The sequence below is a fragment of the Anopheles cruzii genome, chromosome X (genome assembly GCF_943734635.1).
Source record: "Anopheles cruzii chromosome X, idAnoCruzAS_RS32_06, whole genome shotgun sequence".
NCBI lineage: Eukaryota > Metazoa > Arthropoda > Insecta > Diptera > Culicidae > Anopheles > Anopheles cruzii.
The window spans coordinates 11,053,589-11,070,199 of NC_069143.1; the positions used below are offsets into that span (position 1 = coordinate 11,053,589).

The 16,611-nt window shown below is 51.5% G+C and overlaps 3 protein-coding genes across 10 annotated transcripts; all 3 read right to left on the reverse strand.

Annotated features, from left to right (window-relative positions):
* Positions 1 to 70: 70 nt before the first annotated feature.
* Positions 71 to 5,487, reverse strand: LOC128271286 (uridine phosphorylase 1). Of its 7 annotated transcripts, none has more exons than XM_053008755.1 (8): positions 3,759 to 3,970; positions 2,351 to 2,581; positions 2,041 to 2,164; positions 1,540 to 1,677; positions 1,248 to 1,457; positions 1,036 to 1,174; positions 663 to 957; positions 71 to 203 (listed from the first exon to the last, which is right to left on the reverse strand). In XM_053008755.1, the coding sequence occupies exons 2-8, from the start codon at positions 2,434 to 2,436 to the stop codon at positions 182 to 184; spliced, it is 1,014 nt and encodes a 337-aa protein (XP_052864715.1). In that variant the 5' UTR covers positions 2,437 to 2,581; positions 3,759 to 3,970; the 3' UTR covers positions 71 to 181. The 7 variants fall into 7 exon arrangements, with proteins under 7 accessions (XP_052864715.1, XP_052864707.1, XP_052864740.1 ...); XM_053008747.1 differs by having other exon boundaries at positions 651 to 957; XM_053008780.1 differs by lacking the exon at positions 71 to 203 and having other exon boundaries at positions 210 to 957; positions 3,891 to 3,978.
* A 4,333-nt stretch (positions 5,488 to 9,820) lies between these two features.
* On the reverse strand, positions 9,821 to 13,498 carry LOC128278191 (tetraspanin-13). Of its 2 annotated transcripts, XM_053016875.1 has the most exons (5): positions 13,385 to 13,498; positions 13,115 to 13,282; positions 12,626 to 12,991; positions 12,121 to 12,195; positions 11,236 to 11,358 (listed from the first exon to the last, which is right to left on the reverse strand). In XM_053016875.1, the coding sequence occupies exons 1-4, from the start codon at positions 13,442 to 13,444 to the stop codon at positions 12,121 to 12,123; spliced, it is 669 nt and encodes a 222-aa protein (XP_052872835.1). In that variant the 5' UTR covers positions 13,445 to 13,498; the 3' UTR covers positions 11,236 to 11,358. The 2 variants fall into 2 exon arrangements, with proteins under 2 accessions (XP_052872827.1, XP_052872835.1); XM_053016867.1 differs by lacking the exon at positions 12,121 to 12,195 and having other exon boundaries at positions 9,821 to 11,358.
* An 846-nt stretch (positions 13,499 to 14,344) lies between these two features.
* Positions 14,345 to 16,335, reverse strand: LOC128278082 (luciferin 4-monooxygenase-like). The gene is made up of 2 exons (XM_053016738.1): positions 15,610 to 16,335; positions 14,345 to 15,527 (listed from the first exon to the last, which is right to left on the reverse strand). Exons 1-2 carry the CDS (start codon positions 16,230 to 16,232, stop codon positions 14,429 to 14,431), a joined length of 1,722 nt encoding a protein of 573 aa, XP_052872698.1. The 5' UTR covers positions 16,233 to 16,335; the 3' UTR covers positions 14,345 to 14,428.
* Positions 16,336 to 16,611: the final 276 nt, after the last annotated feature.

Genomic DNA, 16,611 nt, shown 5'->3' on the forward strand with positions numbered 1-16,611 from the left:
GCATCACACTGCATCTAAGAAGGTTTGTTTTTACGTTCCATTTTCCATTGGTTAGCATACAACTTCCCGATGCTATTCTAGCTATTCTATTTATTTTATTATTCCATTCCTCCAATCCAGATTTTCGTTGAGTGAATGATTCACCATTGATTAGTCGTCCATGGCTGCGACACTCAATGTCTCATATGGAAGCACGACGTTTTCTAAAAACAAAACCAAAGTATGAATTCGCACATTACACCAAACGTACAACGTACAGACGCAGCGGAACGCTCCAAGCTTTGCAACTTTCTGACTCTCACACTGTGTGTTTTACATAATTTAACATATGTAGTAGAGTGGTTTTGACCTTCAGTTAAGCCTCGGTCTGGCTGAGTATGAATGGCTGGTAGGGAACAAGGGAACTTGAAGTGCAAGCACAGGTACAGAACCGTTAAACAAAGATTTGGAATTTCGGTTAAATATGATCGTGCGAATCGAGGATAAACCAATCGTAGCTTTTGTGTTCTTCTCGAACTCTCCTCTCTAGTTCCGTCTCAGTTACTTGCTCCTCCTAGTCGCCCTGACACACTACTACTACTTACTCGTGAGCTTCCGATTCTTGCTGCACGAGCTTGAAGCGCCGCGGCGACTTAATGGGACCCACTAACATGGGATATGACCTCATCAGTTTCGTCTTCCGCACGTATTCCTGAATGTAGCGGGAGACAAGGGTCTGCGGGCGCTGCTGCCACTCGTTCATCACCTCCTTCGGCGCCATCACCTGGTCACCCTTCAATCGATCGAGCAACGTTACGCACACGACGGCCGCCTTAATGCCGGCGTAGTGGGTAAGCGCGGCGAAGATGGTGCACTCCATCTCGATGTTGACGATACCAAAATCCCGCAATTGCTCTAAGTACTCCATTTTTTCGGTCTCGCTAAATTCACAGAACGCTCCATCTAACCGCCCCTGACCTGCGAACAACAAACGCAGAAGAGTTCACTCTTTAAAACGCATCACAAAACAAGGCGCCAAACTATTGACGCACGAACCTTCGTAGAAGTCATATGTGCACATTGTTTTTCCAATGATCGTATCGTAAGGATCGTCATTTGTTGCCATCGCCTTCAGATCGCGGGCCAGCTTCTTGTCGAGCACTGCGGGGCGATGCACGATTCGTCCCAGGATGGCCTTAGAAGAGGTTGGTAGAAACGGTTGGAAGAGGTGTAGAAAGACAATACCACAAAAACCGTGCAGTTCGTACCAGTTCGTAGCTGTTCCGCAGCAACCCGTCGTAAGCGTCTTCAGTGACGACGACGGTACCACCCTCTACACCGATGCCGCCACACGTGCCGATGCGGATGAAGTGCGGATCCTTCACCTTCGCGTGGTACATCAGCTTGATCAGCTCGTGCAACAGAATGCCGACCGACGGGACGCCCATGCCATGGCTCACGGACAGCACCGGACCAACCTACAAACCGAGGCAGCAACAGGGCACACGTTAGTTACCTCACGGGACTATGGGAAGGGGAGGGAAAACCCCGTCGCATGACCTTGTACATCGAGTAGCGATAGGAAAACGCGCTAATGTCTTGCAGCTGGGTACCAGCGGGCAGCTTTAGCTTCAATTCGTCCATCATGAAATGCGCAAACGTCTCCATCCGCTTCGGCGTGCCGCCCATGCACACAAACTGCAAATAAATTAAATAGCTCCATAACTATTTCGCTGCTTGACCAAAAGTGTATACAGCCAAAAACTGGAATACATAAAAAGGGTACAGTCTCGACATGCATGCAACCGATTCTTTAACGATACAACGGTCGATAAGCAGAGGGCTAAGCAAAGCTCTTATCGCCTTATAAAAAGCACAGGTCACGGTTTAGGTCCAGTTTCTTGGAACACTCGGTGTTTGGATAACGCGTTTATCGGTTACACTCATGCGTCAGTTTTTACGTCAACCAATCAAATATTAATGCCGCGGGACTGTATTGAAGAAGGACGCAGGAAGCGGCCGCTAAAAACTACGAGAACATCGAGTGAAGCGACATTATACCTTAACATCGCCAAACATTTCCTGCAGATCGTGGCTTCCACTACCTAGCGCCAGATGGTACAAAATATCCTGATCCATCAGCTCGATATTGGGGTTGCGAAGCTTTACCGATCCATCGTTGTACCTGAAATATACACACACACACACACAAACACACGCACGGTAAGCGTAATGGCAATAAAATCAACACCCAACGACAGTAGCTGCTGTGTACGCAATATCACCTAAGCCCCGATAATTGAACCCCCCCCCCCCCTCTCTGTTACCGTTTATCCCTCGGGCCCGGAACGTTCGAACGCTCCATATTTACCTAGTCATACGTCGCAGCTTTGAGCACGGTTTCTTCTCATTTTTGTTTTCAGCACCGTTTTTCTCCCGATCAACTTGATCGGCCATCGCTAAGTTTGGTACACCCTTTTGTTTATGTGAATAAAAAAACACACACACACACACAGCCTGCAGAGCCTAGCTTCCTCCTAGGACCGTTAACCGAAAACCGTCTCCCCGCGAGGGAAGTGCAAGCACACACGTGCGAGGCAAGCTAGAGAAGATGAAGTTTGGGTTTAGGATAAGTATCTTACAGAGTGCGAACAACGGGGCAGCAAAGAAGTGTGGTCCGCCGGTGCGTACGCCGCTCCATTTTGCGTGTGCCGGCGTGCAGCTGCACTCGCCACATCCAGAGCACACGTTCGCTTACGCTTACCTAACGCGAGGAGCACTAGAAACGTACTGTGCGGTACTCTACCCCCCCCCCCCCCACAGGTTTCACATTATCAATCGTTCGGCGTAGGGCAACGACGCAGTGGTGTTGTGTGCTTGCTGCTGCTATTGCAGAAATGGATAATGGTGTGAATCGCATCAGGCGACCCGCGCTACTAAGCCGCTGTCTTCGGCCGTCAACGACGACAACGACGCCGCTCCTGATAAGGGCGCACCTCGAGAGGCGCGGCACCGGCGGCGGCGTGCTCGAGAGGACGACGTCACACGGCATATATTTCGCGCACGTTTCGCATGTCTAGGTCTCGCTTTCTCTCTCTCTCGCACCCACACACACATACATATGCATATGTATAAATACGTATACATAGATATACAGCGCACGATGTATGTGCAACAATCCAACGTAATAAAACGGCTTGGCCGTAGAATGTAAACAAAAACAGAGCGCAGCGATGTGTGCGTGTGTGCATTTTCTCGGACTTCGGGCTCGGGCTCTCTCCGCCTCTCCCCCGTATCAATTCTCTACTACTATCCTTTTCTCCGCCTTTCCCGTGCTGCCTGCTGCTATCAATAGCCCCGCCCGCCCCCCCCTCTTGCCACCCACAAGTTTCTTCTTTGGCACGGCAGCAAGCGAGTTTGACAGTTGGCATTGCGCCGCGCGATTCGGAACTCTGAAGAGAGAAAACGAAAAACACATTATTGATCGTCGCCGCCGCCGCCGCACATACAGGTGCCAGTGTCCTTTGTAGCTTGTTACTCTCCCCTTCCCCCGCCGCCCCCGCCCTCACTCCCGCAGGCTCTGGGGTCTCGTTTGGGTGCTGGTGCCTGCTCGATCAGATCGCAGTCGTCGTCGTCTCCCTGCGTCCTGCGCCACAGCACACATAACACACACAGCTCGTACGTATTAGGTATAATGTAAATGTATAATGGAACCACGCCGTTTGCAGAACCCCTGTGTGGGGTTGGCACAATCCCCCCTCCCCCCCCGCCATATTCACGGATCGGACAGGTTGATCGAAGGAGCGGTGGTGTTGTTGATTGCCGGGTGAAGCCACCAGCAGCCGGCCGCGCCACACTGACTGACGGACTGACAGACCGACTGACGTGTGCTGCTGTGCGTGTATGTTTACGTGAGGTTTATAGAAAGAGCCGGTTCGCCGCCGGTTGTGCCGAGAGCTGGTGTGCGCAATGGTTCGTCACTTAAACGTCTCTTCAAACTAACTGCTGATCGCCGGCGCCACGGCAAACGCTTTTATAATCGCGCGCACCGATGGCACCGCCCTTTGTCACACAGCGACTCCATGCCCCATTGACCGGTCCGCTGGTGGTGGTGGTGGTAGTGCCCCGTGTTAGGATGTATTGCCTTGCGGAAAGATCGTCGCGATAGGCACCCCAGCCCCCCTAGAAGGCGCTGCCGTTCGGATGCATCTACGGAGCTTTGCCACACATGGCCCCCTCATCGCAAATATTAGCAAGCAAGCAAGGCGGAAGCTTCTGGTTACGCAAGCAGGACCGACTGGGACACGTGCCCAAGACGATAGTGCCGGGCCGGGAAAACCCGCCGGATGCCGGCTGCTTGATAGAATTATGACGGGGTTTCTGGTTGGCCTGATTAAACACTACATCCTCAACAGTAGCAGCAGCAGCAGCAGCAGCCTAGATAGTCCTAGCAGTAATGCACGGAGAGTGCCACTCGGAATGCCAAACCCCGGCCGGCTATCGAGACCACGTCCTCACTATTGCGAATCCCACTATGGCAATCCCGTTCCAAAACTAGCCGGATAGGCCGATGGATGGCGATTCTGACCGATCACCCGCCCCCCAACCGGGGCAGGTTTAACCGACGTACCATCGTCAGTGTTTGTACCGTTCCAGGATTACTTTCTGGTTTCGATTTCCGATACCCCGGCGAATACTCCGATACCAACACCATCGCTGCGCCACCACCCCTACGAGTTAAACGAGGCACCCAGTTCACCTACGTGTAAAATGAAACGTATACGTTTGCGAAGCCCCCCCCCACCCTCTCCCGTTCGAACTGTAATTTATTCGACCAAATTGATGACATGTGGGTGCGCAATGCACACACGCACGATGATATCGGGTCCCGAAAATATCGATAATATTGGGATTCTGGCCCAAAACATCCATCCCATCGTTTGCCTCGGTGCCCGGCACGAAGGCCTCCGGCAATCCTCCGGGCTACGTCAAGGTCCAAGACTACAGAACCTGTTCCAGAAAACGGACCACTATCAGTGGTCGGTGGATTTATGGTCCATAAATCATCGTGTTGATGAAGTGCACTGCCATTCGTGCGCCACTGCGATTTGAATCCCCTGCCCCGCGACTGACTAGACTTGAAACAAAACCTCTCGTCAGTCTACACACACAATAAGTTAGTAAACATTATGGAGCAAACCCACGGCAGCGGGGACAGCGGGGGTACTTACTCGTCTCGTTCCTCCTCCTCGGACACGGATGGTCGGTAGTTCCACGCCATCTCGTAGTCGGGGTTGTGGTGGTGACTGGGTGGAATGCACTGGCTGGCTGGCTCGTTGGCTCGTTGGCTGGCTGGCAGGCTGGCGGGGTGTGGCTGGGTGGCTGGTGGTCCGGCAGGATCGTTGGGAAAGGCCCGAGAGCGCTACTACTTGTTGTCGCAGCTAGCTGTTGTCGTTGAACTAATTTACTCTACAAACCTACACCGAGACACCGAGACTGCACTTGTGTGTTTACGCTGCAGAAAGGTGGTGTAGAACGTTAAACAAATGCTGCATCGAGTCAACCGTGCCGGGTGTGTGCCGGGTGTGCCTGGCGATAACACCTAGCTGAAGCCGATAACCCATACGGCAAACTGAAAAACTGCACATGGCACGGTCATTCTAATCGCTTGCGCTTGCGACGCAATTTATGCATTCCGATTTCGTGAAAGCACAAAAGGAAAAAAGGGAAACAAAGCAACGCTCCGGTCGATGGCGGACGAAGAAGCAGAAGAAGATGTGTACGTGCCGCCAGCCGCCCTCATACGCCGCACGGGCGAGATTGAGGGTAGAGAAATGGTTCGTCATCTCGATTCCTTGAACCTACGGCTACTAAAATGGGTACTGCAAAAGTCTAATCGCAGCAGGTCACCCTTAGGGGATCCGGTGGTACGGAGAATCTGCAGCTAGCCTCAGCTCATTACATTTCTTCGGTTGTTTAGCAAGAAAGCACCACGATTGGCGCACCGCACCGTACAGCGTTTTTTCGTTGGCCTTATCAACCTATTTTGCAATCGCGTTTATAGTCTGCTACTCTGAACTGATGGTATGGCGTCGTTGTGCAGAGTGTGCCGAACATTATACTGGCCGGGGGTGGCCGGGGTTCACCGTAAACACAATTATGCAAATTATGCGCCATAAAACAATCGGTCGATTCACGGCGTTACGTAAGCGATGGCCGCCGGCCGCCGGTGCGTGGGGAGACCTGGGCGTCTCGATCGGTCTGTTGGTCGACATCCCACACACTATATACCCAGTCAGGGTTCGCTGTTGCGCTATGGCCCGGGGGGGAATGTGTATGAGGAACACACGAAACTCACGCATCAAGTGTGTCCAATCCGTCCAACAGGCCCCGGTTCGCGGTTCTTCGTCCTGTGCCACACGTATGAAGGACACACTACGTCAGCGTTTCGTGTCTGTTCTGAGCTCCATGGGTGTGAATGTGTGTGTGGTGGAATGTTGTGTATGCCCGTCGTGGGCGCGCGTGCGCTTGCAGTCCCTAGGCCCCACATCCTGTGCGATGCAATCTCTGCGCGGGGGAGGGGGGGAGGGGAATATGGGAGAGTATCCTGCTGCACGTTGCTCGCTGTACACACACCGCTTCCAAGAGCTTGGAACACTCACGTGACGGCTAGAGATGTTGCTGCTCCGATTCAATCCATTTCCGGGGAAAATGTAATGAAGCGGACAACCAACATACTGAGGCTGGTCTGTTGTACCGGTGTAAGAAAGAACAGAGCAGCAAGGAAGGCAGGGCTTGAAGAAAACAAAAAAAAAGTTGGAAAACAACGTGCCCTTCGCGTGAAACCACTAACTGGACCACGTAGAACTGGGTTGGGTTGTTACAAAAAACAAAAGATCCCTGCAGCTACCTCCTTTCTTTCACCTGCACCTCTCTCGATTTACACACTGGACAACACGTCTTCTCAAGTGTACGTCAGAACTTAGCGCAACATCACAGACAGTTAGTAATATAGTAGGCGGTCACATAGTTAGTCACACGGTGGCACGGAACCTACCAAACCCAGCAAACGTCACGTTCGATTCCGATTATCGATTTTCATGGGAAGCAAGACGCGCCCAACTCGACGGGGGAAAGTCGTTAGCATAAAATAGTTCGTTCTGGTTGTTTTCCCGTATGTCCAATGTCCAAGCTTGCCGGAACCGGAGGAAACCAGAAAGCAATCAGAGGGCTGTGCTGCAAGTGTACCGCTATATTGCGGGCTGTCTGGGTCAAATCAAGTGTTTGGCGTCATGCAGTGGATAGCCGAACAGCCGACGGCCAGAGACCGCTTCCAAGATGGGCGGAAGCGGAACCGGTCGGTAGGCTAGACCGGTCTTTACAATAGGGTTGAAGACTTCGCCATCACCTCACCTCATCGCACCAAGAGGTCGAAGTCGGCGGGAAGTTTTGCATGCTCGCAAAGGTCAGCGGCACCTGCCACTAATCAGCTAATCGTCTCAGTCGCCTTCCACAGCAAGCACAGGCACAGGATAATAGGAAGGCAGACTATCGGAGGTCGGATTACGCCTCTTTACGAAATGTCGGAGCGACAGGAAGCCACAGCACAGGTTATATAGAGCGCTTGTTGCCCACGGCGCTCGTCAACTCACCAGAATTCCACTACTCTAAGTAACGAAACCACGAAGACTGACGGCACAACAGTCGACGGTACGACTCAGGACCCGCGTTTTTTAGACGATGACGTTCGGGAGATTCTCGGGACGCTCCGGTGTGGTAAGCGCCTCCTTCGGGATGGGAGGCCATACTCGGCTACCGTAGAAAGAAACGGAACAGCGCGAAAGGGGTTGGAGTAGGGTTGGGCGCACCGCATAGAATTGCGCGCGCTTGCTCGGCCGCCGCCGATGTGACGCGGTGCGTATTACTGCTGCTAGGGAAGAGGGACGGACCGTGGGCGGGTGCCCGTGCCACGAAGAAGAAGAGCGGAAAACGGCCCCAAAGCCAATGCAGCAAAAAAAGCACCAACGAATTGTATGGGTGATTTTGTTGGGCAGAGTGGGCTGGTGTTGGTGTGATTAGCCTCGTACAGCACGGACGGAGGACCCGAGCGGTCAATAAAGAAGTAAAATCTTCGCACGTTAGGTCTGTCTGGAGTCGTTGGATTTGGAGTACTACTGACAAAAGTACTCACTATTGTGACACTGCTGTTAATGTACATATTCGCTACCATTTGGGATACATTTTCGCTTGAAAACAGTTCTTTTATGCTGGCGTGCATCTGTGTCACGAGTCGATCCAGCTGCAGATACAACAGGAGGCTATGCTGGCGCGTTTGGCTTTTGTTTCAATCAGAGGAGCTGAACGGCAAGGTAGTGGGAAATAAACTTGTTCGTTCGTTCGTTCGCAACACGGTTGCTAGGGAAGTCCCAGTGCGCCGACTCGTTCCCACATGCTCTAAAGTTCTAGTCGAAAACAGGGAAAATTGAAACCAAGTCCACACCACAAACGACCAGGACGCTGAGGGTGCCGCGAGTGACCAGAGTGATAGGACGCGCGATAGGAAAGTATAGATAAGGTCAACTTCTACGTTCTTCTTTTGGACCCTCTGCTGTGATAAGTGATTCTTCTGCTTCTCCGGCAATTGCGACAGCGATGTTAGGCTCTGTTCCTCACTGCGCGGGCGAGGTTATACGGGCGAGGTTATAGGAATCGCGCCAACCTTCCTCTTGTCACGCCGGTCTCGGGAATCGAACTCTACCGAGCTGCGTGACAACGACGAACGGTACCAACTACTCTATCAACGGGGCGTCAATGGGACGGGGAGGGATGATAAGGTCAACAGAGCCAACAAACAAGCGGTTCCTGTAACTTTCGTGGATGATCTGCCCTCTATCTGCCCACAGTGGCGTCGTCCAACCTACATCTGCTTTTGGAACCTTTCACTGTACGTTGCATGTCCTATTGCTGAAGTACAGCGATGATAATCCGGAGTGGTTTTCTGTGTACCAAAGTACGCCAAGTATCACCAACGAACCGCGTCATCAACGTTATCATCAACTTCGTTTTTGCCATTACGCTACGCTTCGTCAGGATTGACGTCTTTCGGCTGAGGAAACGATTATTATTAGAAACAGCCGGCAAACCGGCGAAACGATTAGCCGGGGTTGTTGGTGAATTATTGGAGGTGGCGGCTCCTATCAAGTTACCTCCACGGTTTGATAATTTGGCCATCTTGCTACGGTTAAAAATGCCGATGCCCGTTTCTCGAGAGTTACTGCTTCCGGTGGAACGGTATTTCGCTTCAACTACCTGCCACAAGCAGCTGCAATCAAACGCAAAAAATGCAACCTCAAGGTTGATTGCGCGAACTCCGCCGGCCGACGTTTCACAAAGCAGTGGGAATTGTGTAACATTTTTGTGTGTGCTTTTTCTCGGTATGTTACGGGTCAGCTGAAGTCACTTATTGCCTTTGGCCGTTTAATAACCCTCGTCAGATTACTGTGGGATGTTAAGAAGAAAACCAGAAAGCCAGGCCAACGTCCGTTGTTTACCACCTTGAAGGTGACAGGACAGGGCGAGGAAGAATCCAGGTTTGTAGTCTTTTAGGAGTGCGACGCACGGCTGACAATACTTACTTCTTACTGTATACTACTTGGCTCGTCGATTAACTTGCTTCACATCGCTAGCCTTCAGTAGAAGTAGTGTTATGTTGTTAATCTTATGATAACATCGCTTATAATTACTGAAGCGCAAATATATTGGCATCTCGCACCGTGCCGGAGTTATAAATGGGGTTTCTTTCCTAATTCCACCGCAGGATTGAACATAATAATTACAAAAAGAAATATGTATTTCAGACTCTTTCATAGCTTGTCTTAACATGCATTATAGTCACATATTAAGTGGAGTATTGCGGAGTGAGGACTTTCAACAGTGCAGTTTCTTGTGTTCTATCTAAAACGTGACTAAGCCGAGCAAAGCAAAATATATGGGAAAAATAAACGATATTGCGTTGTGAGAAAAAAAATCAAACAAAATCGCACTTGACACTAATAGATAATGTGATGTTGGTTGGATTGCTAGCACTGCTCGTAAGATCAATTTCAAACGAAAGCACGAATTACATAAGATTATTTGGAGCGCATTGGAGTATTCAATTCAAGTTAGATCTTCTTAAGTATTGGAAAGCGTCACATCCTGGATGGTGACTGAACATTGACTTCACGAACATCGATTAGATCGAGCTACTGCTTTAGAGATTGTGTTGCTTCTACTTGTGCCCCCGGGCACATCAACGCTATTACACAGAGTCGTGAAAGTCGTTCTAAATCGATATATATATATATGTATATTGAGCCGGTTGATGCTATCGTTGAGCTAAACCAGTGAGCATTTGAACTTCTTAAAATGGACTGACATTGAAAAGAAATGGAGATACACCCATTATGCAACCACCACACAGTGTTACCACTTTACGAGTATATAGTAACATTGATGCGATGTCTGTGATGAATAACTATCCAGCCTTTACATTACACACTATACGATATGTGACGCGCACGCTCCATTTAGACTAAAATAATTGGCAGAGAAAAACTAACTAAAATCAGCTCTGTACCGCAATCTGTTTATGAAATGTTTCGACTGCTTGATGTACAGCTCATCCATGGTTATCTCGTTTAATTTTAGTAATTTTACTGTGTCCACTTGAGCTGGTGGTTTTTACATCGTTGTAAGTTCTCCATAACCTATTTTTAAAACTGATAATATGTATAATAGATCACATCGATACACAATTGGCTAATAACAAACAAACAAAATATAACAGTCACTGTTTGCACTCCATGAAAAGAAAGCCAATGCGACGTCGTAATAGTATAGCCTACCATATGCTGCCATAAGAAATTCGACCCAACCCGTTCTTTAAGAGGGAAACAGAAATGCTGCCATGGGTCTGTGTCACGAACATAAATGAGATTGTTGGACTGGGCTGCAAGTTCGACAGCATCTAATTGCACCCGGCATAGGAGGGAGAGAAGTCATTTGGCCGGATCTGTTCTAAAAATCTTTGGAAAACATGATTACGCAGCCACATACATACATACACACACACACACACACACACACACACACACAGCGCAATGCGTCACAGAGTGGTGATTAGAGAATCGTTGATGCTGCAGAAATGATCTCGTTGGCCTATCACAATCCTCAGCGCGTTTGACATGGCCATCTTAACCACGCTTCGGTCATTTTGTCGCGTAATTTGCATTTTGCGATTCAATAAACGTAGTTACTGCGTGGAAAAATGGCCCGTGCCGGAAGATGATCAGGATCCTGCAAGTTGCGATAGTGGCGCGTCAGGAAAATAGCGATGATCTGTGGGAGGCGAAAACGTGGATATGATCGTTAATCAAGGGCTTGGAGACCAGATGGTGCTAACAGTTTGAAACCCCCCTCCTTATAAATATGAACGTCTAGCTAAACACGACACACGACTACAGCGAAACCGACAGGGACAGCAGGGTAGCATTAATAATCAGAGTGCCAGAGCTAATATATCACATCAAGAAGCATTCATGCGATACAGTTCGGTAACATGGCACATGGCGTTGGGTAAAACAAAGAAAAATTGAAATGTTACTGTGAATACTGGAAAGCTTGACGCAAATCGGGGCAGAAACAAAACAGTATGATAGATTTTCTTCAAAACGAAGCCAACGTGGAGACTGCGGTGTTTTAACACATTCAACATACCAGAGCTATGACACAGATATGTTACACATAATACATAGCTCCCATCACAAACATCGACATTTTGTGCAGAAAACTTGATAGCGTTGTGTTTAGTTGAAGCTTGCCACAGCTCCGTACAAAGAGGCATACATCGGAAGATAGTGTATGTTGAGAAAGGACCGAACATTGCAATCAAGCATAATTAGATTACCAACAAAGCAGGAGAATTGTTCATGAACATAAGCTATCAGCGAATACGACATCTACGGTATTGGCACACGGCCGTGACGGCCGGCCAGGAAGCATGAACAAATCTGAACTGAATGTCGGGGTTGGCGGTCTAGCGCAGATAGCACACGATCCAGGCAGAGAGAATCGAACGAAGACGTTGTCGAGATAACCAACCTAGAGGAACGCGCTCGGGTTACAGCGTGGGTCCTTTTGGTTGCGATATTTCACGGTAAGCCAAACACCAGCAAACTATGGTTATGGGTACGATTTAAATGTCCAAACAATACCGTCCGATGATGTGTGTTTTTCAGCGGGTGGTGGTGCTCCGCGTAAAATAAGAGTTCGATTTCAGGTCACAAATGCAGCCATGTACCATGTAATGCACGTCGTATACGGTAGTTAATCGTTCCACAAGCCCCAAACAATCCATGCCAGCATGTAGGCAAATTTACATAAAGACATAAAGTTGAAGAGACAAGAACAAAGTGTAAAAGAAAAGAAACTGCTAAAGCTGGAAGTGGTTCAAACGGCTGATCGCATTATCGAATGCAATTGGCCGTATAATTATTTTGCTTCATCATATGGTAGATGATAAGCCCGACCGGGTCGCTGGGCCGATTCGACAATGTACCGCACCAAACGCAATCATTTGCGGGAGAGAGGAAAACAAAACACTCACCTCAGTGAAGCTGAAGAATAATCCAATGCTGCCGGTCAGGCGGAACGCATAGTCGATGTTGTTCTCGAGCTTCACACTGCATGGCGGACACTGGCAGTCCGTGGGACTGGTTGCGGGACAGCACACCTGGTTGACCTGCCGGCACGAAGGATGTGATCCATTGTCGCCGTCGCCGCCGCCGTCCATCGGTGTGGATGCGTTGAAACCGCAGCAGAGAAACTTATCTTGCACTTCTTTCTTGAGCTCGATGGGCGCCAAAGACCACCCTTGCTTGGCGAACTGCTGCTGTCGATCCGAGCTGACGGCCAGGCAGCTGCACGCGATCGAAAACTGAACCAAGAACAGCAGAAACAGTATGATCATGTACTGCAAAGGAAAAAAGGACGCAACGAATAGTTTTGTAGGAAGAGGCCAAAGAACACACCAAAACACCCGCGTTACTCAACATGAAAATGATCCGTTGCTCATGCGCGGAAACATTATACTTACGAAGAACAGCATCACCTGATGGTGCTTGTTAGCGCCAATTAGCCCGAGCACGGAAATTAGGATCAGTATGACGCCGCATACCAGGATACCGCCGATGATTGGCAGATTGGTGACGATCGATGCTGCCCGACTGTACACACCGACTCCGATCAGCAGGAAGCCAACCAACTGTCGTAGCGAAAATTTGTTACTAATATGCACGCTCGGTAGGACCGAAAGGAAGGATAGAAACCGGACCAACCGCAGACGGGAAACACGTCGAACACTTACCACATAGAGGATGTTCAACGCAATCAGTGCGTTCTTGGAACAGGTAAAACCTCCGCACATTGTTACGAGGACGAGGACTAGATCTATTTATTTTGCAACGCTTTTCTCCCGAATGCTGCACACAGTGCGGTGTAAAGGTGTGATTGCGGGGGCTGTGACAGCTCCGGGTTCAAGGTAGGTACAAAGTGCTGTCAGGGACAGCGGTGTGCGTCGTCAACCTATTGACGCAGCCCTTGATTTATGCCAATATGCGTACAATCGCATATACAGACCTCGCTTGAAATATTTCCGTCCATCCGTTTGTCGATAAGAGGGGGGCTACACGAAGCGTAAACGCGAGTGTAAAATTAATTTTTAATGTCAAATCGTTTGTGCCTATGTCTAAACGTTATTGAGTCCGCGCGGAGATGTAAAACCGAGCGTAAACACGGTTGTCAAACGCTTTGTTTACAAACAGAGGATAATGTATGTTCTTATTTGCTGGTACAGCAATAAAATGTAAAAAAAAGCAGAAAAAAAAACATTCAGAAATCAACTTTCCTCTTAGATTTCTATTTTCGCGGGCCAATAACACGAATGCCAACACGTTTGACATTTCGGTGACTACGTTTTTAAAGCCTGCCACACGAAACATAAACGATTTGACATTAAAAATTAATTTTACGCTCATTATACAGACGACCCGACCTTCACTGCCATCGCCGACTTTAACAACAACCCCGAATCGGTTCCAAATTTCGCTCCCCATTGGCGTGCTCTTTGTCTTTGTCCCAGCCACGCATCCCGTTTAAAAAGTTGACTGAATTGAGACGTAATAAAATTTTCCTGGTTGACCCCCCGGCAGGGTCCTTTATGAACGCTTCGAACCACAGCCATAAACGCCAGCTGCAGGGGGGGGAAAACAAATTCAAAAACGGGTTCGTATCGAATCACGCACGTTATAACAAATGTTGGTTGGTGTTTTGATTTTTTATTTTGTGCCTAACTATCAGGGATTTCGATCAGGGATTTCGATCAGGGATCATTATTGCGGTTTCGGCGGGTTCATGTCTGTGTCTGCGGCTCGCCCGCCCGAATGGCGAGAATCGTTTCGAGGCACTTCCGGCGCATCACCTTGCCGGACGGCGTAACGGGCAGCGTGTCGAAGAAGTAGATGCCCCCGCGCAACCGCTTGTAGTCCGCCACCCGGGACCGCATGAAGTCGTGTACGGTCGCCTCGTCAAGGGTGGCCCCGGGCGACCGGATGATGGCGGCCGCTGGCAGATCGCTGCCCGGTATCGGGATGCCAACGACGCAGCACTCCAGCACGCCCGGCAGCAGTTTGATGAGCGTTTCCAGCTCCGCCGGCAGGATCTGATAGTTGGCGTACTTGATGATTTCCTTGCGACGGGCCACGATGTAGAGCAGCCCGTCCGGGTCGAAGTGGCCGATATCGCCGGTACTGATCCAACCGTCGCTGGTAACGGTGGCGGCCGTCTCCTCCGGATTATCGTAGTACCCGGCGAACGGGTACTGGACGCGCAGCAGTATCTCGCCGTGCTCGCCCGGCTCCAGCGCTCGTCCCGTGTCGGCGTCGACGATCTTCACCTCGGTGAGGGGCTGCGGCGAACCGACGGTACCGTCCCGGTACGGAACGTCCCGGTCGGTCAGGGCAATTAGGCTCGACTCGGACATACCGTACCCGATCTGGATCTCGGTGGTGCGAGGCAGCCAGCTTTGCAGCCGGCGGTACAGGTCGGCGCTGACACTGGCACCGCCGCACAGCAGCGTTTTCAGGGCGCTCATGTCGGTCGCTGGCGCCCGCGGATCGCTGACCACCAGGTTGGCGTGGAATGGCGGAAAGAAGGCCAGCGTGACCCGGTGGCGGGCCAGCAGGTCCAGCGCGTACTCGCTGCTGAACGGGCGGCGCGTAATGATGCGGGTCGCCATGTTGACGGTGCCGACGATGAGCGTAGCGAACCCGGACAACCAGTACAGGGAGCTGAACGCCAGCAGCCGATCGTCGGCGGTCGTCCGCCAGAGCGTCGGCAGGTTGGCGATGCAGAACGCGTGCGTATAGCTGACACCCTTCGGGAGTCCGGTCGTCCCGGACGAGCACAGGATCACCGCCAGCTGCCTGGCCGGATCGCCCAGTGTCGGTGGCCTGCGCGGGTTGGACGGAAAGGAAGAAGTGGAATTAGTGGCGACGGGCCGCGATACCGGGCGATCAGAACGCGTGGACTCACACAAATAGGTGCTCCCGTCCGGACGGCTGCAGTAGCTCCTCGATGCGCAAGTGGCCCGCGCCAGCGCCAGCGCCGGCAGCTTCCTGGTGCTCGGCGCTCCCAAACAGCACGATCCGCGGGTCGATGCCGGCCCGGGCCGCACCGGCCAGCACGGTGGCCAGGAGGTCCTGCTCGCAGAACAGCAACACCGGGCGCGTGATGCCGAACATATGCGCGAAGTCACCGGTGTCGAACGCGGCGTCGAGCGGGTTCACCGTGATGCCGAGCGCGAAACAGGCAAACATGACGGGCGCAACGTGTTCACCGTTGCGGGATGCGAGGGCCGCCATCGTGCCCTCGCCGTACCCGTGCCCGGTCAGCCACTGGGCGACGCGCGCGGCCCGCTCGTACATCTGACCGCACGTAACCGGGCCCGTGTCGCCGATCTGCGTCACGTGCCCGGGATCGCAGGCCCGCAACGCGCCCAGCACCAGCTGGCCAAGGCTCTGGCCGACATCGTGGCGGGGTGCCGTACGCAGCCCGGACCACACTCGCGAGGCCGGATCGTAGAAGCAGGTGCGCCCGCGCGGCACTGCCCCCGGGTGGCCTTGGGCGGCCCCCGACTCACTCACCCGCGACGCCATGGGGAAGGTTGGGATGTATTCTGCTGAAGCCTTCAGCTGCCACTTGCGCCCCGGAGTTGGAGCCCCGTTTAACGCACTATACCACCACCTGATGCACCACCGATCGCTGGTACACTGAACCGAGTGCAAGCGTACGAGCTCGTCGCTAGCACGCCACGGCTGTGCGTACCACTTAAGTCAATTGCGGCGGCTGCGGAGATAATTGCCCCAAACGGCTAACCGTGCACACCTGCCCCCCGCCACACCGGCAAACTGTGTCGGCGGCTGACAAGGAAGACGCACTCCGAAAATCGGGCCGATAAGGGGTTGTCTGAGTGACGGAGAGGTAGAGCTACTGCTTGTTTGGCTTGTGCGTATTATCTCTTGCTCTGCCCGTCCA